At 35.1% G+C, this 24370-nt stretch overlaps 1 protein-coding gene across 2 annotated transcripts in view; it reads right to left on the minus strand.

The window, feature by feature from the left end:
• CERT1 (ceramide transporter 1) overlaps positions 1-24370 on the minus strand; it is a 97203-nt gene that overhangs the window by 29689 nt on the left and 43144 nt on the right. For both annotated transcript variants that reach the window (XM_029942451.1, XM_029942450.1), the window contains exons 4-8: positions 13156-13263; positions 12225-12363; positions 8627-8710; positions 3593-3750; positions 583-675 (exon numbers count right to left, since the gene is read on the minus strand). In XM_029942451.1, the coding sequence (XP_029798311.1) occupies positions 583-675; positions 3593-3750; positions 8627-8710; positions 12225-12363; positions 13156-13263 (582 nt within the window). The remainder of the gene's footprint in view (positions 1-582; positions 676-3592; positions 3751-8626; positions 8711-12224; positions 12364-13155; positions 13264-24370) is intronic.

Raw genomic sequence — 24370 nt, forward strand, 5'->3', positions numbered from 1 at the left:
GAATCACTTAGTATGATAGGAGATGACAGGATTCAGTAGGCAGAGAGTTGAAAGATTAGGGCCAGAGTGAAGAAAAACACCTAGGCTGGGAGTGTCTGAACTCAGCAGATCCCCTCAGGTGTAAGGTTCCTCTTAAGAATGTTACAAACCCACCTACTCCCCCTTTGGGTTTGAGAAAGTAAGGCCATAGACCACTCTCATTCAATGAAAAGGAGCCAATCAGGAATGGACAACCCAGCACTAGGTATGATCAAGTCCATAAGGGTAGAACCTGAAAACCAACAAGAGGGAAGGGAAAGGGAAGGGCTGACCAGAAACTTACAGAAAAAGGACGCTTGCCTACATGGTCCTCGGGCATTCACTTTCAAACCGTCCCCTCATGTAAAGAGAACTTTCCTACTGTTCTTCCTTTCTAATCTTATACTCTAAAAATCTTCTGCCTGCTGCTCATTTTGTGTCCACCTCTTCATTCTTCGAAGCGGTGAGACAATGAATATAGGTTATTTGGTTAAAAAGCCTGCAACATTCTGATAGACATGGTCTATGTTTTCCTCCTTCTAAAGTCAAAATATAACTTCATACCTCATAATCTGGTCCTCCAAAGTGGGATTTTTTCTTAAGTTCTGTCATGGCATTTTTGTATGCTTCTTCTATTCTTCTTCTCTTCTCAGTTTCCTATTAAGAAAAAAAAGCAACAAGTGAAAAATTAACATCTGAAGTGGAATTTTCTCTGCATTTCACTTAAGTTTTATAATTTGGCTAAACAACAACAATTAAAAGAAACAGATGACTCCTGTGAAAAATGAGAATTACTCTGCCCAAGAAAACACTTTTCTCTGAGCTATACATTGCACACAAACTACCATTTAAATCGCCACTAAGATTTACCTTTTAGGTAGGTTATATATTTAGGTGTTTTGAAAAAAGCAATGGATGTGAAGAAAATAATTAACAGGTAAAATCAATGAATGCTAAAATATTTTCTAAGAAAGATGAATTTCTGGTACTTTTCCTTCTGTTGGTTAAAACTATTTTAGAGCTGAAAAAGAGTATAAATTTCTACTTTGACCCTCTCCTTTAATCTATAGTTTTAAGATGTTAAAAGACCAAAGGTCAACAAATAAACACATAAAAAAAGGCTGGCCCTGAAGCACCTGGGTGTCTCAGTCAAGAGTGAGAGTAATGATTTCAGCTCAGGTCATGATTTCACCTTCCTGAGATCCAGGTCTGAGATCTAGCCCTACAATGGGCTCCTCCAGCGCAGAGGTGACAGTGCTGGGCCTGTTTGGGATTTTCCCTCTCCTTTGTTTCTGCCCCTCCCCAGCTAGCACTCTCTCTCTCTCTCTCAAAATAAATAAATAAACATTAAAGAAGAAGAAGAAGAAAAAAAAAAGCTGGCCCTGGCACCAATCTCAAACTTCTTTCTACAACAATGAATGGACTGTACTGGTCAAATCTGATAACTTAGTCTAACAAGCTTATAAGGAACCTAATGCCTTTCTTCCCTTATCTCAAATCCTTAAGGACTAACTTAAAGTCCACAGGAACTCACACAAAGCCAACTACTTCCAAATACCCTATCTGAATTAAAGCCCTGGCAAATCAGTGAATTGTTCATTAGATCCAAAGACTACTTTTTGCATACTCAAGAGAAAGTGGGTCTACAAACCCACCAGAATGGCTAAAATTTAAAAACAAAACAGGGTGCCTGGGTGGCTCAGTTGGTTGAGCGTCCGACTTCAGCTCAGGTTATGATCTAACAGTTCATGGGTTAGAGACCTGCATCAAGCTCTGTGCTGACAGCTCAGAGCCTAGAGCCTGCCTTCGGATTCTGTGTCTCCCTCTCCCTCTGCACTTCCCCCACTCACTCACTTTCTTAAAATAAAATAAAGACTTAAAAAAGAAAAAGACTGACAATGGTGAAGATAACCAAAAGTCTACATCCCTTTTCAGCACTGCAAGCAAGACACGTTACTGCTGAAAAGATGGGAAAGTCATGTTTTATTTTTAATAATTTTTAAGTTAGCGTGGTTAAAGTACATGACTTGATCATGATGATCTGTTAGTGAAGGATAAAGAGATGAGAGACTGAAACCTTAAGAGAAAGTTGTCCCAAAGTTTAAAATAAGCTAGTCTGGACAAATTGAATGATTCTCTTGAACCAAGAGTCTAATGGATTTAAGGGTTTGTCCTATTTTCTCAATACATAAGTTTTTGTGTATACACATAAAATACTCTAAAAACTCCATTTGATCCACACTGGTATAGAATTGAAATCTCTGAAAATATTGGTAATTTGACTCCAGAATAAATAATACAATATCTGTACCTTAAATATACATTTTTACTGCTCATTTTTAAAAGATATACATCACCAGTCAATATGGCTTACTGTCACTTGCACTTAAGAATTCTTTTTTTTTAGAGGCGCTTGAGTGGATCAGTCGGTTAAGCGTTTGACTTCGGTTCAGGTATTACCCTGCGGTTTGTGGGTTTGATCAAGCCCTGATCGGGCTCTATGCTGACAGCTTAGAGCCTGGAGCCTGCTTTGGATTCTGTCTCCCCCCGCATCTCTCTCTGCCCCTCCCTGCTCGTGCTCTGTCTGTCTCTCTCTCTGTCTCTCTCTCTCTCCCTCAAAAATAAACATTAGAAAAGATTAAAAAAAATTTTTTTCTTTTAAACATGGGGATTTCCTTAAACACATGGTAGGTATTCAAATCCTGTGGCCATTCTGCCATTACATCAGTGTTAATACTGCTTTACCTAGTGTCCTGCTCAAATTGATAAGCCCTTCAACTACTACAAGCAATAGGACTTACTCACAAATGACAAGATTTTGACTAATGTCTGGCCTAGTATTTAGAGATGAAATATAACAGAGTAAAATTCTTCCAACTGCTACTTAGCATTTCTGAACCAGTCCCTGTGCCTCAGTTCCTTCTTTAAATGATGGCATTAGACAAGAACTAAATCTTCTAAGACATGTTTCAGTTATAACATTTTATTATTTGACTGATGTTGAATTCTAAATACAAGTTTTTCTACTCAACAAATTCACTGAGCCAAAGGTGACATTAGGAACTAAAGATTCATATTGTAATATTATTATGAGTGCTGAAGTTTAAACAAAGGCGGAAACAGGTGGATATGAGGCAAATGTCCAATGAACCATGTAATGTATGGTAAATAATAGCACAATGACCCTGGAAAGTATACATAGCTCTGAACACAGTAAGTTAATGTTTAACTTTATAAACTGGTGTTTAAGTTAGCTCAAAGAACTTAAAATGCAGCTTCACGTATTTTATAATTAAGCTAGGTAATGTTAACTGTCTCTTCACTTCTTTTCCAAGGCATTTCTATTATCACTACAAAAATTTTTATATTAAAATCCTACCAAGAATGTTTGTGGTAACTAAATACAGAACTGGTGAATCTCATTAAAAAAATGAGTTTAAGATGCCCACAAAATTTCAGAGGAGTAGTACCCCTTGCTACTTTTATCAATCCCAATAGATTTTTCCCTAAGAAATTAGTATAAAATTGAAATCAAATTGGATTATTTTTTCAAAAGAAGAAAAACCAGACTTACCTTATCGAGTCTTTTTTGCCAACTTTCCTCACGTTTTACCATTAGTTCAATACAATGAGAAAGTGTAGCAAGGATTCCAGCAGTAGTTGCTTTAAAAGTTATCGCCTCCCCTTTAAAGTCTATACCATTAATTCCTCTTGGTGTTACATGTGGAAATACTGGGGGGAAAAAAGTTATTCACTGAAAATCTTTGTAATGAAGATACAAGTCTTTCTCAAAATTTAAAACTAGAAAATGTTTAAAAGCCCAGCAAATCAGTCTTGGATTCTAATTTCCCTCTTGATGGCTACTATTTAAAAATTTCCATCCATATCCTCTAAGTAAAGAAGCCTGTGGCAGTGTGTGTACTTTTATAGCTTTTTTTCTGGATGTTGTTTCCTGCCATCAATTTGCTGTACTGCAGCCAGTGAACAAAGTGGTCAGAAAAATACTTTAACAATAATACTTTGACAGCCTAAAGTGGGACCAAACTATGGCAAGAACTACCTTACATTTTGAGAGACCTAAAATTTAAAAAGTATCTAAAGATAACCTGTAGAATTGAATTAGGTACGTAAAATTTTAAAATAAACGTCCAAAATTAAGTCCGAGACAAATATACACATTAAATCGCTCTTATATTTATATTTTATAATTTTAACTCAGCGTTAGAATTAAATGAAAAATCTTACAACTCACAAGATGCAACCAAGAGAGCATAATATGTTACACTATTGACTAATAAGAACCCATTCCAAGAGAACTCTTTAAGTGAAATAATGATACTTTCAACTTTAAAAACTCCTATGTATATATGACTTAGCAAAAGTGCAATCCACAAAAGAACAAACTGATAAAATGAACATCAAAATTTAAAATTTCTGCTCTTGAAATGTATGGCTAAAAGAATGAAAGTTGCAGTTATGTAGAATGAATAGGTCTAGAGGTCTAATGGCATGAGGACTACAATTAATAAATACTGTAAATTTGCTAAGACAGCAGATTTATCAATTTTGATATCTTTTCAAAGAACCAAGTTGTAGTTCAACTGTGTTGTATTTTGAGTCTCTTTCTTCTTGTAGAGTAAAGGTGTTTCAGCTATAAATTTCCTTCAAAGCACAGCTTTAGTTGCAGCCCATCAGTTTTGATATCTTTTATTTTTGCTTTCATTCATCTCGTAGTATTTTCTAATTTCCTTTCTGATTTTGTCTTTAATCCACGGGTTACATATGAGGGTATTAATTTCTACAGATTTGTGAATATCCTAAATTTCTCTCATTGATTTGTAATTTTATTCCTTTGTGGTTTAGAGGATGTACTTTGTATGATTTGAATCCTTTTAAATTAATTGACGCTTGCAATATGTACTGAAGAATGCTATACGTACAATTGAAAAGAATATATATTCTCCTATTGTTAAGTGGAGAGTTCCACAGATGTCTACTGGGTTTGTTTGTTTATAAGTATTTTATTTCCTTGTTGGTCTTCTTCCTACTTGTTCTATCCATTACTGAAAACAGGATACTGAAGTCTCAAACTATTACAATTCAATTGCCTTTTTTTCCTCTTCAGTTTGCTCCATATATTTTTGGGCTCTGTTATTATAAACAACTACATGTTTCATTGTTATACCTTTTTAAGAACTGACACTATTATCTTAAAGTCTTCCTTTTTGACTCTAGAAAAATAAAGAAAAGAATGGACAGAACATAAGAGAAGAAACTTTACTTTGGAGGTAAATATTGTTCACAAAAGATTGAGGAAACAGTTCTTCCACCATGATTTAGAACCGTGAGATCATGACCCAAGCTGAAGTTGGATGCTTAACTGACTGAGCTACCCAAGCATCCGAGGAAGGTGTTTTCATATCCAAAAATTCCTCCTCTAGTCTAATATTCAAATTACCTTTAATTGTCTTTATTATCATCTTAGAATCTGTGGAAATTTTATTTTACTTTTCACATCTCATCCCCAATCCTATTCTTGGAATAGATACAATTTACGATCAGGTTGGTACACTAGTTCTAAAGTTTTAAAACTTGACCATATTCACTAATCACAATATGTAATCTAAACCAAACCTTTTTTTTTAAGTTTAGTTATTTTTGAGAGAGAGAGAGTGAGAAAGCAAGCAGGAGTGGGGTAGGGGTAGAAAGAGGGAAAGAGATCCCAAGCAGGCTCTGGACTGAGAGCACAGAACCTGACATGGGGCTCAATCCCATGACTGTGAGATCATGATTTGGGCTGAAATCAAGAGTCAGTACTCTTAACCTACTGAGTCACCCAGGTGCTCCTTGACCAAAGCTTAAATGATGGCCCTAATGGTGAAAATCATTACAATGACCACTCCAAAAAAGGAAGTATTTCTCTTTTCTGATGCTGGCTGCATCTAGCACTAAGATTCTGTCTTATTTCAAGAGATGACTGACACTCTAATCCCACACGATGATCAAGTAGTATCAGATTTAAAGACTACATGTTCTGTTCACTTTGCCAGATTATATACAAAGCTTCTAACTCATTTCTAGAGGTTAACCACAGAAAGATACTTTCCATCTATGGTAATTAACAAGAGTTAATTTACATCAACACTAAGAAAGGAAGTATTTTATTTGTTTTAAACGTTTTTATTTATTTTTGGAGCGAGACACAGAGCACAAGCACAAGCAGGAGAGGGGCAGAGAGAGGGGGAGATGCGAGTAGGCGAGAGAGAATCCTAAGCAGGCTCCACATTGTTAGCATGACACCCAATGCAGGGCTCGAACCCACAAACCATGAGATCAGGACCTGAGCTGAAATCAAGGGTTAGATGCTTAACTGACTGAGCCACCCAGGTGCCCCAAGAAATGAATTATTTTACTTTAATGTTGTTTTCATTTATTTTTGAGAGAGAGAGAGGGAGAATGAAAATGAAAATGAAAATGAATGGGGGACAGGCAAGGAGGAAGACACAGAATCTGAAGCAGGCTCCAGGCTCAAGGCTGTCAGTACAGAGCCCAACATGGGGCTCAAACTCACGAATCATGAGAGCATGACCTGAGCCAAAGTTGGACACTTAATCAACTGAGCCACCCAGGTGTCCCAAAAGGAACTATTTTAAACAGTGCATTACACAAGTGTATTTAAAACATGACTCATGATTTAAAAAATCATGCTAACATCTTGTAGGGTATTTCTCTAAATGACTTTAATAACCTTGTCTTCTGTTGCTTGGTTTCAAGTCTCCAGAAAAAGAGATTGGAGGCTTTCCTCAAATGTCTGGAAATGTGGCTATCTGTTCACGTTTAAGAGTAAGTTACCAGCTCTGTAAGCATCAGCCAGGTTTTAAAACTAGTGAACTTCAATCAAAGGTGATCTGCAGGTGAGACAGCTTCTTCATGGTAGATGTAGAAAATCTCTACAGGTCCTTTCCCTGTGGTCATTCAACATCTGTGGAGTCATGTTCTATTATGTATCAGAAAATATATATCTAGTTGATGGCTACTCTGCAAACAGGGTAAAAGAAGGAAGCTTCAGTACACAGACTTTCATTTAGTGGCTGGCCACCAGAGTTCATGGAGATAAAAAGAACAATGAGATTGTTAAATTTCAATAATCAGTTTGTAAATTTCTGCAAGATCACTTTATTGATGGGCCAATACAACTGTTTTTTGCTATGCCAGGTATTCCAGAATTTAGAGGTATCCACTTCAATTTCTAAAGAACATAAATTCCTATTCTATTCTGGTGAACATAGATGGGGTAGCTGACTGGGCTGGAAGACTGGACCTACAAGATTTACAATTTCTTTAACAATTTTTCCAATATCCAAACAAAATCTTTTGTCTACTAAAGCAAATTATTTATTGTGAAATTAAAATATAACTTGAAATAATCTTCCCCAAGTAATCTAGTAATTTAATAAAGAGAAATCTAGATGGCTCAGTAAGGTTCAACATTTCCATCCCAAGTTGTAAGGATAATCCTGTACCAAGAAGCCAGTATTTAGCAAGACTGGGAAAAGGACAGGTCATAAGGAGGAAGAAAGCTATGATGAAACTAAGGAACAAGAAGAGCCAAAAAGGAAAAAGTGGTGGGGAGAGAAGTATGAGATTTTATTATCAATAACAGAATATCCTACTATGACCTACGAAAAAGAAAATTAATTCCATGCATATAACAGTTTGAAAAATTATTTAAAAACAGGACACAAATTATACTTCATATTCTTTCATAACGTTAGCAAAAATAAGCACAATTAGATTTACTTATTTTCTTCACAGAGTCTTATTTTTGTAACTTAAAAATTCTTACAAATCTAATCCAAACTTTTCTTAGGATATTTCAAAAGAAGAGTACTGACTATGCATCACAGGTTTCTGGATTTTTTGGTTTGTTTTTAGGCTTGTTTTTTTAAGATTCCTCATGTAAATGATACTATGCAGTATTTGTCTTTGGCTTATTTTTCTTACATTAGGCTCTCAACTTTTATCCATGTTGGAGCAAATCACAGGTTTCTAATGAACAATTCAGAATTCCATCTAGGAAGTTAGCCATTATAAACACAGCAACAATACATGAGTATGTGAAATAAACCACCTTGCTCCTGGGTCTATAAACAAACGCATGTTGAAATCAGAGCTATTTTTAATAACTTTCTTTTAATAACACTGATTATATACTTTTTAACATCAGTTTATTGAGTGGAGACAAAAGAATGTTAAACAGGGAGAATATACTCTAAATGAACATTCAAGTTATATTATAATGCTTCTCTCCCCCTCCCAAGAAACTTTCAGTACCAGAAACTGGTTTTATACAATACTACTGAAATAAGCATATCAATGTCTGGAATTTAGAAGGAGTCTTTGTTAAATAATGAGTTGCCATTATTATTTAATGTCAGAATGAGTATTTTATACTCGTCTTTTCCTAGAATAAACTTTCACTTTCTAGTAGTTACACTGCTTTTTAAAAACTACTAAATTAGATAATTATTCTTGTTACATACTTAGTTATCATATAACTTCAGAAAGTACACTTAATCCAGCCAACTGGAAAAAATATACTACTTACACTTTTCCTTATTGCCATTAGTATTATGCAAGAAGTCTCCATCAGAACGTGTTGTAGGAAAGTCATCTTCATCATCTTCTACCACTAAATAAAATATATTTCTGGATATTAGTATTAAAGGAAACAGAATAACCAGTTTATTCTTATGTTTGAATGAGTCAACATATTCTGGATTCTGTGAGTATGAGACCTTATTTACCTTTGTATTTCCAAAGGTTGTCAAGGTATGCCCAATAAACATGCTGCGGAATGTCTTTAAATACATTATTAGAAAAACTGTACCCATTCTTATTTGTCTGAGGGATAATATTGAGATATGAATTACTTTGTTCTTTAGTCGTCCTATCTCTTCCTACCCAGCTTGGGGAGATTTCCTAAGTATACCAGACACCTGCAAGGGTTGAGCAGGACTGTAAGAGAATAAACTACATGCAAAAGACACCTTAATCTTTTAACTTGTTTCTCAGAGTTCTTAAATTTACTATTTCTGCATGTGCAAAGAAAACAATGACTTACAGGTATGTTATCAATTTGCATTAATCCTCATGTGTCTGTGACTGGACATCCCTTTTAACTTACCCAGTTCCAGAAAACACAGAATCCCCTATGTTCTCCTTCTGTATACCTCTTTGTTTGTTCTCTGTCCTTTTTCTAATGCCTAACATACTATAATCCTCTGTATTATGTATTTCACTCTTAATGCAAATTTGTAAGCCTTAGCTCCCCAACCTTATTCTCTGCTATTACACTTTTAAAACAAGTTTTTTAACATTTATTTATAGAGAGAGTCTGAGTGGGGAAGGGGCAGAGAGCAAGGGAGACATAGAATCTGAAGCAGGTTCCAGGCTCTGAGCTGTCAGCCCAGAGCCCGATGCAGGGCTCGGACTCACAAACCGTGAGATCATGACTTGAGCTGAAGTCAGATGCTCAACTTACTGAGCCATCCAGGCGCCCCCAAAGAATTGATATTTTAATGGAAGATCCTTAGATTCAATTCAGCAACTCAGATTTACAAAGTAGGAAACTATGGCCCATGTCCTTATTTCACCTTTATCCAGCACGTATTCTTAAAAATATCAGTATTTCTTATAATAGCATTTAGAGGGAAATCAGTTGTTGTGGGTTGAATTATGTCCCTGCAACACAGAAGTCCTAACCTTCCGTACCTCAGAATGTGACTATATCTGGAGACTGGGTCTGTATGGAGGTAATCAAATTAAAATGAGGCCACTGGGTGAGCCCTAATCTAAGATGAACAGTGTCCTTGTAAAAAAAAGGAAAATTAAACACAGGCACTTACAGAAGGAAACTGATGTGAAGACAAAGGGAAGAGACAACCATCTATAAGCTGAGGGAGGGAAAACATCCTTCCCTCATGGCCCGCAAAAGAAACCAATGTTGGTAACAACGCATCTCAGACTTATAGCTTTCAGAATTGTTAGAATAAATTTCTCTTGTTTAAGCCATCTAGTCTGTAGTACTTTGTGATAGCAGCCCTAGCAAATTAACAGATTAGTCTACCACTGTTGCTATTTATTCAAACATGAATAGTGTTTAAAATTATTTTTCAAATATTCTATACAACCTGGTTATTACTGCATTCCAACTTAGATTCTAAGCCTTCCACTATCACTTTTGTCCTTGAAATGTTTTATACCACTGAAATGATTATTTAAAAATAAACAAAGAAATCAATTCTGTATATATTCTTTTTTTTGATGAAAGGGCTATTTACAAGCAAATGAAAGCTAATGTGTAATGTTTAATGAAATTAAAAATACATACACACAATTTTCTTGAGAAACAGAAGTTCAATTGCCTTTATTTTTAGAGAAATAAATATCAAATGTTTAAGAACCTAAAACTTAAAGTGTATCAAATATGAAGAACTTCAAGGCTACTTAACATAGACAAAATTAAGTACTTTATGAGGAATATGGGTTTCTGTTTCCGACCAAGTAGGAGAAACAGGCTGCCCTCTAGAACAAAAGTAAAAAACTGGAAAAACTACATGAAACAATGGTTTTCAAGGCACTGGATAGGAGGCAACAAAAGGCAGTGATTCCTGAGAGTCAGGGAACAAATAACATGAGCCCTACGATTGCTCCAGGTTACTGTCTCAGGAGAGTTTCCAAGCTGTAGAGTGAGGAGGAAACCAGGAGTCTGGTGGACTCTCCAAGGTGAGGAGGAAGTGACAGTACAGAGACACAAAGGCGAGTAGAGTTCACAAGGCAGAGGACTGCAGAAGAGAGGCTTGTACAAAGAAAGAATTCTGGAGATCCGGTCCCTTTGAGCATTCAGTAGAGTACTGCTAACACACAAAAGTAAGTAAACTATAGAAGTCAGGGAAAGAACCATATGAAAAAATTCCAGGGAAAAGTATTCAAAACTTACATGGTATAGGGAAAAGTGTCTGTTTCCACATCACAGACTGGAAAACCTCATAATTCACAGCATACTGGTTAGAGAACACCAAAGACTCTTGCCTTAGTGGCGGGGAGAAATTAAACTACATGACTTCAAGGTTCTTACAATACACTTGGAAGTGGCATGTTACTTGAAGGCAGTTAAATGTACATATTATAAACCTTAAAGTAGTCACTAAAACAACAAAGAGTAATAACTAAAAAGCCAACAAAAAAGATAACAAATAAAATTACTTAAAAATTACTCAATCCAAAAGAAGGCAGAAGGGAGGGAAAAGAACAGAGAGAACAAAAAGTATCAACTCAGATCAAGCACATTTAATAAGACCAAGAAATGAAACCTTGTCAAGCAACCTACTTATACTGGGAATGAACTTAGTGCTATTTAGTAATGCTGAAGGCATTTTTGCCATCACAGCAGAGAAAAGGAAGAAATGAATAACAGATGTTAACATCAGTAATATCTTTAGCAGTAACAAGGAGAGAGTAAATTTAAAAACTCACATTACAAGTTAATTGAAGATCATCTCTCTTAAATAAAAAATTCACTAAATATTATTTTGAAATGTCTATGTAGCTCCATTATTGATTTCTTCTTCTTTGAGAAAAAGGTCAGAGGAAGGGAGGAGGAGAGAAGTGAAGAGAAAAAGAAAATGAGAAGAGGAGGAGGAGGAGAGAGGAATAAAGAGATCAAATGATTTCAGATTTAGAGGATTTAACATAATCATGCTTCCCTGTAAGACTCATCATGGGGTAATTCTTTTTTTTAAGTAAGCTTTAAGTCCATTGTGGGGCTTGAACTCATGATTCTGACATCAAGAGTCGCATGCTCTACCAACTGAGCCAGCCAGCTGCCCCACAAAGTAAATTTATTAGACATGATAATGTGAAAAACCCCATGTTGCCAAGATGACAGATATACTTCTTAATGGAATAAAAAGTTTAAAAATCATGTAAAAGTCTTCAATGGCATCTGGTATGGGTGATCAGATTAATGAGGACGTGGTAATACAGTTTATACAAGTTATATGGATACTGAAATCTGTTACAGTGGGGGTTCTCAGCAAGTGACTACAATTACCTTTATTACTTAAAGACATTACCCTTTAAGATCAAGAGGCTTTAAATCCATTCATTCTCCAAGTAAAAATAGTGGTAATAGCCTAATTAACCTTTATCCCTTTGAAGTTCATCCTTGGAGACAGCATCAGCACAGGCGTCAAAGTACTTCTGTAAAGTATCAACTTGTCTACACAGGATATCTCTAAAGGTTTCCATTTCAGCCAGTTTCTCACGTAAACTGTGGCCTTTCTGCAAAACACAAAAAGTGCGGATGTAATCCAAGTTAACAAAACTGAAATTTATATATTCCTAAGATGTTTCATCACCTTTTAAAGTCTACATCTCATTACTGAGGGCATGGGGTAGGAAGAGCTGTCAAGTTCAATGTAACACTCCCAGGAATAGACTTAAACATGACTAATTAGTGGCTTGACAGTGATAAGCCTGAAGGAAATAAGAGAACAGTTAAGTCTGACAATGTGCTAATATAACATTTAATATTTTCAAATTAAACACTGTGAGGAAGAACTGTGCAAGACTTTGGGCAAATATTTTATTCAGTGACCTTTCAATGGAATTGTGAGTGTCATCTACACAACTCGTAAGAGACAGAGTGTTGTGTGATCATATAGAATTTAATTTCGTTGCACTGGAGCTATTTTACAACTCTTAAAGTAGCAGAAAACTGAGAGTAATGTAAGTGATTCCAAGTCCACAGAGGCGCAAATGAATTTTGTCCAGTGGACATACTTGGTTACTAATCTCTGAATAGTAACAAGCTTTGCATATATTAACAAAATCATTTCAATGTTCCTGACATTCTCCTTTGAGCCAATTTTTTTCTTTATATCTTATCTCATTAGTGAATGAAATAAGATCTGATGTGTTCGTTTTATATTTGTAAGAATCATGATTTTGCACCTTAAAAAGTAAAGCATCCAATAAATTATATTGCAGAAAATTTCTTTCAAAAACGTATCAAGTTCTTTCACAACATTCAATACTCAATTGTGTTGCCTTAAAGCATACTTAACCACAGACCTTGAATGAAGAAGTGGACGTTGCAGAGTAGCCACTTGCTCCAGACACCAGGGACACCATAGAGCCATGTCGACGCAAGCTGGACTCAGATCCATATCCAGATTCAGTCTAAAAAGGAAAGTAAACTAAGTGAAAAAAAAATTAAATAAAAAATACTTAATTATCACAAAAAAAAATTGTAACTCTGTGAGGTAATAGATGTTAACTACACTTATCACAGTATTCACTTCACAATAATATATATATATATATATATATATATCTCAAATCATTACATTGCACACTTTAATACAATGTTATACGTCAATTATATATCAATAAAACTAGAAAAACACTTAAGAGCAAACAAAAGTTTTCCTATAAATAAATAAGATTATTATAACAATAATTAGCAATTTGAGTCCACTCAAGAAATACAGGCAACTCTTTGGCATAACTGATGATCTTCAATTCATAGCTCAAATATAACCGTCTGAGTGAAGCCTTTCCTATTATACCAGGCAGTTTGTCTCTGTATTCTCAACCATTCTATATCGTGATTATGGCACTCAATTAAAATAGTTTTACATTTTGTAATTATGACTGGAGTTGGATCTTTTAGAAGAAGACTGTAGCTATAAAAAATTTTTATAGTCACTTCCATAGTTCATGACAAAAACAAAGTTTCCAATTTAGTCAGTCTGTTAGGTAATCACACCATGGAAGACAATTAATTGAACTCCTGGATATTTGCGTACAGTTAGACTCCATACTGTAGTACTACTTGGGGTTGGCATTCCTCAGAGCACTGATTTTATATCCCACCGTTCTTATGACAAAAGCATTACTAATAATATAGACAAAGGAAATGAACATTTGAAAATAATACTTCCAAGTACCTGAAACCTGCTCAAGTATTTTAGATCTCTGATTATTTTCTATTGTTATTTTTTAAAAGTACTATGAAGAATTTTAGTCCTAGTCATTCAACTTAAGAGGTAAAAAAAAAAAAATCACACCTAGTAGCAACACTTTGAAGGTTTTTAGATTACTTGATTTTCAAGATCAAGATTAGGTATCATTAAAATTAGGTACAATGTATTATATAAGTCATTTCCACTGGCATTTTTACATCCTCTGTGCTCTAGTTCCTGAAAATCCATTACATTTCCTATATAGCTACTGGTTTACCCAAGACATTATTCTAACTGAAAGACATCCTTCTAGGTATAAGAACATTAAGTTTTTATACTGATTTAACTAGATAATAAAATGTTATCATTTTTAAGTAAATGATATTAATACTAGTTCAAAACATTTTTACAGCTCAGTATCACTTCATTTAACCTAAGTTTAATAAACCTAAGTTTATGACACTAGAAAGAAAATGGAAAAGGAGTGAGAAAGAATGAGAATGGAGGAAGAGGAATCCAAAACCAAAAGAGCAAAACAGCTTGTGGAAAAGAGAGAAGTACCTTAGGCAAAGAGACTAGACATATCCCTGTGAAAACCTCTCAATATTCAAACTTCCAATATATACTGGTCGCTGCACAAAGCGAAATTATCATACTTCAATAATGGTAATTTGTAAAACACTCCACGAAAGATACTGCAATACGTTCTTAACTACAAATTTACTAAGAAATTACATATAAACTTATGACTGCATGGAATCAAAGCTCTTCTCCAAGACTTACGTATATCACCCTACACAACTCCACACCTCAAAGCAAAGCAATGTTTTAGTGATGAAGCAAAAGAAGTATTTTTGTGCCAGGAAAGCTATTAATGAAAGGGTAAAACATGCACTTTATGTAAAATTGTATCTCAAGAAAATTGGTTTTGTTTTTTTTTTTTGAAGATAGGACTAATCTACGGCAAAAGAAAGTAGGCAAGGGAGCTGGCGGGTGGGGGTGGGGAATGGTTACAAAGAGGCACAAGAAAATTTGGGGGTATAGGTTACAATTGTCCAAACTCAACTGTCCATTTAAAATTAATACATTTTGAGGTACCTGGGTGGCTTAGTCAATTAAGCGTTCAACTCTTGATACCAGCTCAGGTCATGATCTACAGAGTCATAAGACCATGAGCTTGCTCAGTGTGCTCCCTCAAAAATTAAAACAAAAACAAAAACAAAACATTTGAAGAATGTAATCTGTACCTTAATAAAATTTTAAAAATGCTAAGCTTGTTTTAATATCACAGAATCCTACCAAAAGAGAATTCAAATTATAGCAATCATATAGTTCACAAAAAGACTTGAAATAATATCTTAAGCTAGGTTCTTTGCCTAAAATGGCTCTAGCTTCTTCTCCTGTCTTTTGATAATAATGTTAACTTTCTAAGGAGGTGTTTCTATATTTTAATTGTATTGGTTTAGTAACGTTTTTCTTCCGATTTAAGTAAAGACTGGGGGTGCCTGGTTGGCTCAGTTGGTTAAGCACCTGACTTCGGCTCAGGTGATGATCTCACAGGTTGTGGGGCCTCACACTTTGGCTCTGCACTGACGGCTAGGAGCCTGGAGCCTGCTTTGGATTTTATGTCTCCCTCTCTCTCTCTCTGCCCCTCCCCTGCTTGTGCTCTCTCTTTCTCAAAAATAATATAAACATTTAAGAGGAAGGAAGGAAGGAAGGAAGGAAAAGAAAGCAAGCTGGAACTAAAAATGAGAGAAATCTGTAAGCCTAAAAATATAAGGTACTCCATAAGTCACTGATCTCAGACAACTGTGTGTTACTCATTTTTAATTAAACAGAAACTGATCTGATTGCCTATTTAAATACAAAGCCATCCTTTGATTTACAATCAAAATTTATAATATTAAAATAGATTTTGGATGTTTATTTGCAAAATATTCAAAACCAAACAATTTGAAATTTAAATCCAAATAAATCTACCCTCTCCATCTAGTTGCATTTTATCAATGGGTCTTAGAGGAAATAAAAACTGCATATTTTTAAAAGATCTTTTTTTTTTTAATGTTTTATTTATTTTTGAGACAGAGAGAGACAGAACATGAGTGGGAGGGGCAGAGAGAGAGGGAGACACAGAATCTGAAGCAGGCTCCAGGCTCTGAGCTGTCAGCACAGAGCTCAATTACACTCGGGGCTCAAACCCACCAAGGGAGATCATGACCTGAGCTGAAGTCAGAGGCTTAACCGACTGAGCCACCCAGGCGCCCCTAAAAGATCTTTTCTTGAAACAAAATAGAAATACAACAAAGTTTTTCTAAAAGTTTCTTCACTATAAAACATATTTATCTCCTTGTCTATTTTTTCAGGTTCCACTATTTTAAAACAAGTAATATTTCCTCACACCTAAGAAATGATAGAACAGAAACTCTACTGATAATGTTGTACATCTTAAGTAATGGATAGTAAATGAATGTGGAGGCTGAGAGTTGAGTGTAATTGCATTTCTACCTCTAATAAAATTGCACTTAAATAAATTCTCTTATGAACTATATAAAATCATTCCAATGAAAAAGAAATATACTAAGTAATTGAGTGGTTATTCAATTTAAACAATGGAGATTCGTCACTCCATTTCAGTTAATAACTGCACTAAGATAACTTTAAATATAAATAAATGTTTAACCAATATACATACACACACAAATGAATCCTCACTGTTTAAAATCTAGTCATTCTGGAAATGCCTGTAATTGTGCAATGATATTGACATTGCATAAAACACTCTTAATGGTATTACAACATTTAGAATAATTTTATGACACAGCCACAAAATGGATCGAATCATCTTTAGGAATCCCAGAATAAAAATTAGACAACACTCTCATTACTTTAAAGGAATAGATTCAAAGGGTGCTTGGGTGGCTCAGTTGGTTGAACACCCGCCTTTAGATTTTGGTTCAGATCATGATTCCAGGGTCATGGTATCAAGCCCTGCGTCGGGCTCTGAGCTGTCAGCTGGGAGCCTGCTTGGGATTCTCTCTCTCCCTCTGCCCCTCTCCCCCTACATGTGTTCTCTCTAAGATAAATAAAAAAGGAAAAAAAAAAAAAAAGGAATAGCTTCAAACTGGATGATTAAGCCTGAATGCCTTTCTTATTCATGTAATGTAGCTCTGATTTAGTTTTAGATTTCTCTAAAAACATCTATCACCAAATATATCAGTATTTTAAAAACATCTGATCATAAGTGCGAAAAATATTTCTAAAAGAAAAGATATAAAACTTTTCTGAAAAGAGACAACATTCCTGGCATCTCCTTTGTCTTACCAAAATACTCACATTAAAGGCAACAATGCCATCCTGTATTTATACAGTCTGCTATTTGAAGGGTGATGTGGGGTGAAGGAAGCAAGAATGGAAACGGGAAAAAACTTACTTTACTATCACAACTGATATCCTGTTAAATGTCCTTAAAAACTGTAACATGCTTTTAAAATCTCATTGGTGTAACTGAGAAATTTCAAAGGTATCCTGGCTTTTTCTTAATGCCACTTACTTTTCCACAAAAAAAAAAATTGAGCTTACTTAAAACTTCTAATCACCAATATACAATATTTTGAAAACAGAAAATTCTATCTAAAATTAGTATTACTACAGAAATATTTCCCTTTAAGTATACCTGCTTAAACTTCCGGACAAAATGCTTTCCAAAAATATTCTTCTTTCCCAAATTTGCATCCCAAATACTACAATGATATCACACCTTTATTATTATGTTCCTTTTTATTAAAATAAAACGAAAAAAAAAGTCCCCAAACAAAAAACCATACTCTTTTGGCCACTAGATGGGATCAGTAGCATTTTCTAAGGAGCAGTACACTTGGAAAACTGATACAAAGGTTACTGCTGGTCAAAGTACAATAGTAACCTTTAGACTAATTCCTTTATGTATACCTTTCCCTTCTGTATTTTCACTTTTTGAGAAAAATTGAAAGCACAATAAACTAAATCATATAGGTCAAAGTTATTAATTTAATAAAACAACAGAAATGGTTAAGAACTGATTTTAAAAGAAAACTTCCCCAAAGTCACAAATTTTACGGTTTGGCTTAATCATGTGGGAGATAAACTTATATATTCTCATTTTGTACAGTGTGTTCATCATCCCATCTAGAATCCAAAGGCAGTGGTTAAAAACACAGCAAAAGGGCTGACTTATTTTAATAGCACCTACCTTTTGAAAAGCTCATTCTTTTTCCTAATAACACTCTCCAGCAAGAAACGGAGCAAAGAAATTGAGACAGATTAAGTAACTTCCTCATGGTGTCAAAAATCATCTAGTTATTAGTGGCAAGGTTTGCCCTACTTCAAACTACACTGTCTCTTCCCATTTTAATTATGGAAAGAAAGAATATACAAGATTAAATATTAATATAGAAACAATGGAGCATTTTCCAGAAATTAAAATTCTGAAGTCCATAGTAAAACAAAATAAGCTTGCTATGCTGTGAACATCCACACATCTACCTTCTATATTATTTTAAAGCAAATCACAGGAGAAGCAAGGCACTATTTAACCAAAAGGATTGTGCTTTAAAATATCATTTAAGTTGCAATGGAAACAGTTTTATTCTTGTCTAAGTCAACATAAACATATTATTTGAGATAAGAAAACTTGGCACAACAATTTCATGCCTGTTAAATATTAAAATCTCATCTATTTTGCCTTTCAAATCCTTATGGACCACCCCCCCAAAACAGCAATAGCCTCCAGAGTAACAAGAACACGAGGGTAAGAGAAGACAAGGCTCTAGTACCGCTGTAAAGACTAGACGACTATACAGTTACTACCTGTTTGGGCTTAATTTTCTTACGTTTAAAATGATATGAGTAGTCTAGGACTATAATTCTCTGTACCACACCTAAACACCAAAACTTAGGCTAAAAATGTACATATGCAGTGGAGGCCAACTGTAAGTCCTCTTTGTTGAACCAGATGGGAAGAGGTAATATAATCCATCCATATAACATACCAGATGAGGAGAGGTTCAACCCACAGCGATTTTCAGGAATTGTAGCACTTCATGAATCAAAGAAAATTTAAAATATATTTAAGAAAATGATATAAGAGAAGATTTTAACATATTCTGGCTGCCTACATCCTAGCAGCTCTCCATGGAGAATACTATTTGCTTACTCTCAAGATATTTTTCTCAAATAATACTGGAAAACAGGACATTTGCTCAGATTAGTCCTATAGTCAGATCGTAGCCATTCTTGTATCATAATTTAAAAACCAATTATCAGGGGCACCTGGGTGGCTCAGTCAGTTATGCGTCCAATCCTTGGTTTCAGTTCAAGTCATGATTTCATGGTTAGTGAGTTCAAGCCCCATCTGCATCAGGCTCTGCACTGGCAGTGTGAAGCCTGCTTGTGATCCCCACCCCCTCTCTGTCCCTACCCTGCTCATGCTCTCTCTCTCAAAAAAAATAAATAAATGAACTTAAAAAATAAAAACTCCTATCAAATAGATGATTTGAAGGTCATTTATGGAACTAAGTTATTTATTTTGTGTTTTCTTCTGCTAGAACATGAGATGAGCTTTCCTTTACAGAAATATTTAAGCAGACAAAGTGTTGTACTGAAATGAGACTGGAGGAGTTATCAGGGCCTTACCACATACCCCAGTTAAGTGTTAAAAGACTGTTAGAGTAGCAGAAGAAAATAAGACACTGCATACTACAATCCCCCAAAATGCCCAAATACAATAGACTACTATAGAAGTAGAGGGTAACAACAGCTACCCCCACTCTCTTCTTGACTTCAGAACTTCCTTTCTTGCATGTATAATTTCGGGCTTTAGATTCCATAACTCGTCCTTACAGCTAAAGAGGAAATTAGTAAGGTACCAAGTACTTCCTCTGTAGCAAAAGCTGTTGACACAATCAGTGACGCAAAAGATGATTCTAAATAATTCTGACACTCGGAAATTCAACTTCTCTTAAAAAAAATTTCTCCTTCCTAAGGGAGTCTGGAAGTCCAAACGTCTTTTTTTCTCAGTGACATTAAAATGGAGGTGAGAAATAACTATAACTATCAAATGAAGCTGTATAAAGAAAATCTGTTAAACAATTTTTCCACCCTAGTTTTAGAAAACAAATACCAGGGGATAAAGAGATCTTTTTGTGTTTTTCTTTGATAGGAGGGCTGATGAGAGTTGAGTAACTTTCTAAAAATTGAATGTTTTAGATATTAATTGTAGAGAGCCACCTTGGATAAATTATAACAACAATAAAAGCTAATATTTGAGATACTTACTTTGTACCAGGCATGATGCTAACACTTTTAAGTACATTATCTCATTTAATTCTTTCAATAGCCTATGTGAAATAGGTACTATTAGTATACTCATTTTACAGGTGATTTTATTTATTGACTTCAGAGTCACAAAAATGGTAAGTAATGGAGCCAGGATTTAATTACAGGTTCAAGTGCCCATGATGTTACTCATTATATGCTATACTGCCTCAATATCCAGAGACTTTGCTTCTACTTCTTTCAAATCTATCCCTTTTTCTATTTTCCTATTGCCATTCCCCAGTTCTGGTCACTGAGTGACTCATTTGGATAAATTCTCCAGCTTTCTAACTACTTTCAGTCTTGTTCTTCTTAAAATCCTTTCTAGGATAACCAGGGTAGTCCTTTAAAAATAGGTATCTGATTCTTTACTTCCTGTTTTAAATCCTATTTGGCTTCCTATTTCCATAGGATCAAGTTCATACATTGCTTATAAGGCACTGTTAGAGGGAGGAACAGAATTACCCTAAACTACTATCAGTATCTGTAATCATTTACTATACATTATTTAAAATGTGTAATATCAGTAATACTATAATGGAGTCTTTTGTTCTAGCATATTTTGTTATAAGGAGATATAGTGGAACTTGACTTAATAGACAAGGAAATAAGAAGGGTGCTTCAGAGCAGAAAAAAATCTTTATAATACTCAGTAGTATTTATATTACATCAAAAGTGTTTGATAAATGTTAACTACTATATTTCTTCTTCATCCCTGACACAGGAAGGATATTCCTTTATATCTCTATAGGGGAAAATAAGTACAATAAATAAAAAAAGAAGCTAGCAGATATAACAAAGTTATCAATACTACTCTTTAACTTTATTTTATAGTTTGCCCTAGAAAAAAGGGTCAATGCATATATTCTTTCAGAAGGAAGTTCCACAGGCACAGGATAAATAAGTCATAATTCTATATGCAAATAAATTCTAAGATTACAGTACATTAAAGCACGAACAAAGCTACAGAAGAAAATTGTATTAGATGGAAAGGAAAACAGGATAGAAACTTTATCTCCATAAGGCTGTGGGGGGAGGGATGTATAAGGAAATACATCGGCATGTTAGAACATAGAAGGTAGTTTTGTATTTTTTTCTCTTATGAATATTTCTTTTAAAAAATAGAGTGGGAACCAATTTGACAAACTATTATTAAAAAAAATAGAGTGGGAGTGGGCAATAAACTAATCAACAGAACTATTCTCATGAATGGTTATTTTTAATTTTTTTTGTTTTTTATTTATTTTTGAGAGACAGAGAGAGCCAGCACAAGCAGGGGAGGGTCAGAGAGAGAGGGAGACAGAATCTGAAGCAGGCTCCAGGCTCTGAGCTATCTGTCGGCACAGAGCTCGACGCGGGGCTGGAACCCACAAACCGTTGGATCATGACCTGAGCTGAAGTTGGACACTTAACTGACTGAGCCACCCAGGTGCCCCCTCATAAATGGTTTTTAAAGACTTGAATTAAATGATGACAGTACCCAATTACACCTTTATCCATCTACAGACCAAAGGGACGCTTCTGAAAAGAAAAAGGGACTAGAAAATCAACAGTGATATAAGCATTCCTATCAATGATCAGCCCTGGTCTATCAAGGACATGAACTTCCTGTGACTAAATAAAAACAAAAATGTTTCAGCTAGGATAGCATTTTAACCCGTAAGATACTCATTTATTTTGCTACCTGTTCTTATTGTTTCTAACCCAAAGCTATACTTCATCCTTCAATTCCAAACAAATCCAGAATATTTACCAGATAATAAAGACCACATGAGCAAAATCTTTTTTAGGCTATTAGCTAAAAGGATTTATTTGATGAAAAAGAGCAGTTTTGTGTTCTTTGATTTTTTTAAGAAACATTTTCTCCCAGATAATATCCAATATATGTAGCAAGTAAAATTAGAGAATAGTTTTCATGGCTGTCAATATGCATAAACCATGCACAGACTATTACTTTTCTATATCAAACACAGAAAGAACAGAATCCAGTCTTGCTGGCTGTCAGAAATCTTCCCTCCTGATTAAATAAAACTTCAAAAACAGTATTGGAACAATATAAAAAATGACTTTTGTAGCACAAAGCCTCATTTTAATATTTTCAATAGTAATGATATAGAAGTTATTGAAATCTAGAATTAACTTTTTAAAAATATTTTTTAAATGTCTTTTAAAATGTTACAGAAACATTTTAAAGCAAATTACAGACTAATAAAGAACAGAAAAAAGGTTGAAAATTTAATAAAGTTTATGTAAAGTATTAGGAGCAAATATGCAGTAAGCATTATAAAAACTTTCAAATTTGGTAAATGCCATACAAAATTATAGATTATACTTTCAGAACATATTATCTGTATAACTGCTAATCCCACCCTCCCCTGTAAGCACATGTAAACATGCATTAATTATAAGTGGACCAAGAGGGGCTTCTGGGTGGCTCAGTTGGTTAAGCCTCCGACTTTGGCTCAGGTCATGATCTCACGGTTCATGAGTTCAAGCCCGGCGTCGGGCTCTGTGCTGACAGCTAGCTCAGACTGGGGCCTGTCTTCAGATTCTGTGTCTCCCTCTCTCTCTGACCACCGCACCCCCCCCAACCCGTTCACACTGTCTCTCTCACTCTCTCTCTCAAAAATAAAAATAAGAACATTAAAAAAAAATAAATGGATCAAGAGTGGCTAATTCCTAGAAAGCTGGAGTGAATAGGCAATCAGATTTATTCAAGATATTTACTTTGAGAAATGTCAAGAGATTTGGGCAGTTAGGAGTAGGAGCTGAAGCTGAAAAGAAGCCAAACAGGAAAAGGTCATGACAAACCAAGAAAAAAGAAACTATGAGTAGGATGGGAGAACAAAGCTTATCAATAAACAGGAACTATTAAAGAGGGAAAAGAACGGAATGAAAGTAAGCTACATTAACTGTGGATGGGGAACAGGTGATGGGAGAGTGAGTTCTGTGAATAAGAGCACTCAGAGTTAAGTATACAAATCCAATTTACTTTGCAGGTAGGGTATTCTAGTTTTTCTTGGTTCATGGCAATATTCTCATTTCTCAAGGTTAACATGAGTTAATCAAAACGAATGGACCTATGACCTCAATACCTATGGGATCTTTTCAAATTTTTAATATTCATCTGATCTGGACAACTATGTTCAGCTTTAGCAGATGCTATACAAGTATTCCCTAGTGTCTGTACCAATTTACACCTGTTACTCTACATCCTTACCAACACTTGATATTGAGACTTTTTTAGGGGCACCTGGGTGGCTCAGTCAGTTAAGCGTCCAACTTCAGCTCAGGTCACGATCTTGCGGTTGGTGGGTTCAAGCCCCGTGTCAGGCTCTGTGCTGACAGCTCAGAGCCTGGAGCCTGTCTTCGGATTCTGTGTCTCCCTCTCTCTCTGACTCTCCCATGCTCATGCTGTCTTTCTCTCTCTCAAAAATAAATAAAACATTAAAAAAATTAACATTTAAGACCTTTTTACTTTTTATTTGTTATTATTATTGTTGTTTAAAGTAACCCTGTCTGGCAGATGGTGGTACCCCACTGTGGTTTAAATGTGCATTTCCCATATCCTGTTCTGTTCTGGAAAAAAAAAAAAAGTGGTGATTGGCATTGAAGAGAGCACTTGTTGAGATGAGCACTGGGGGTTGTATGGAAGCCAATATGACAATAAATTATTTAAAAAAAATTTTTTTTAATGTGCATCTCCCTGATGACTAATGGCATAGAGTACCTTTTCATAGGTTTATAATCCATTTGAATATCCTGTTTTCTGAAGTGCCAGTTCCAGTCTTTTGGTTATTTTTTTTTAAGTTTATGTATTTGAGAGATACAGACAGAGAGAAAGAACACAAACAGGGAAGGGGCAGAGGGAGGGAGAGGGAGAGAATCCTAAGTAGGCTCTGCACAGAATCCAACGTGGAGGGCTTGAACCCATGAGTCATTGAGATCATGACCTGAGCTGGAAGAGTTGA

This window comes from Suricata suricatta, chromosome 6 (assembly GCF_006229205.1).
Source record: "Suricata suricatta isolate VVHF042 chromosome 6, meerkat_22Aug2017_6uvM2_HiC, whole genome shotgun sequence".
Lineage (NCBI taxonomy): Eukaryota > Metazoa > Chordata > Mammalia > Carnivora > Herpestidae > Suricata > Suricata suricatta.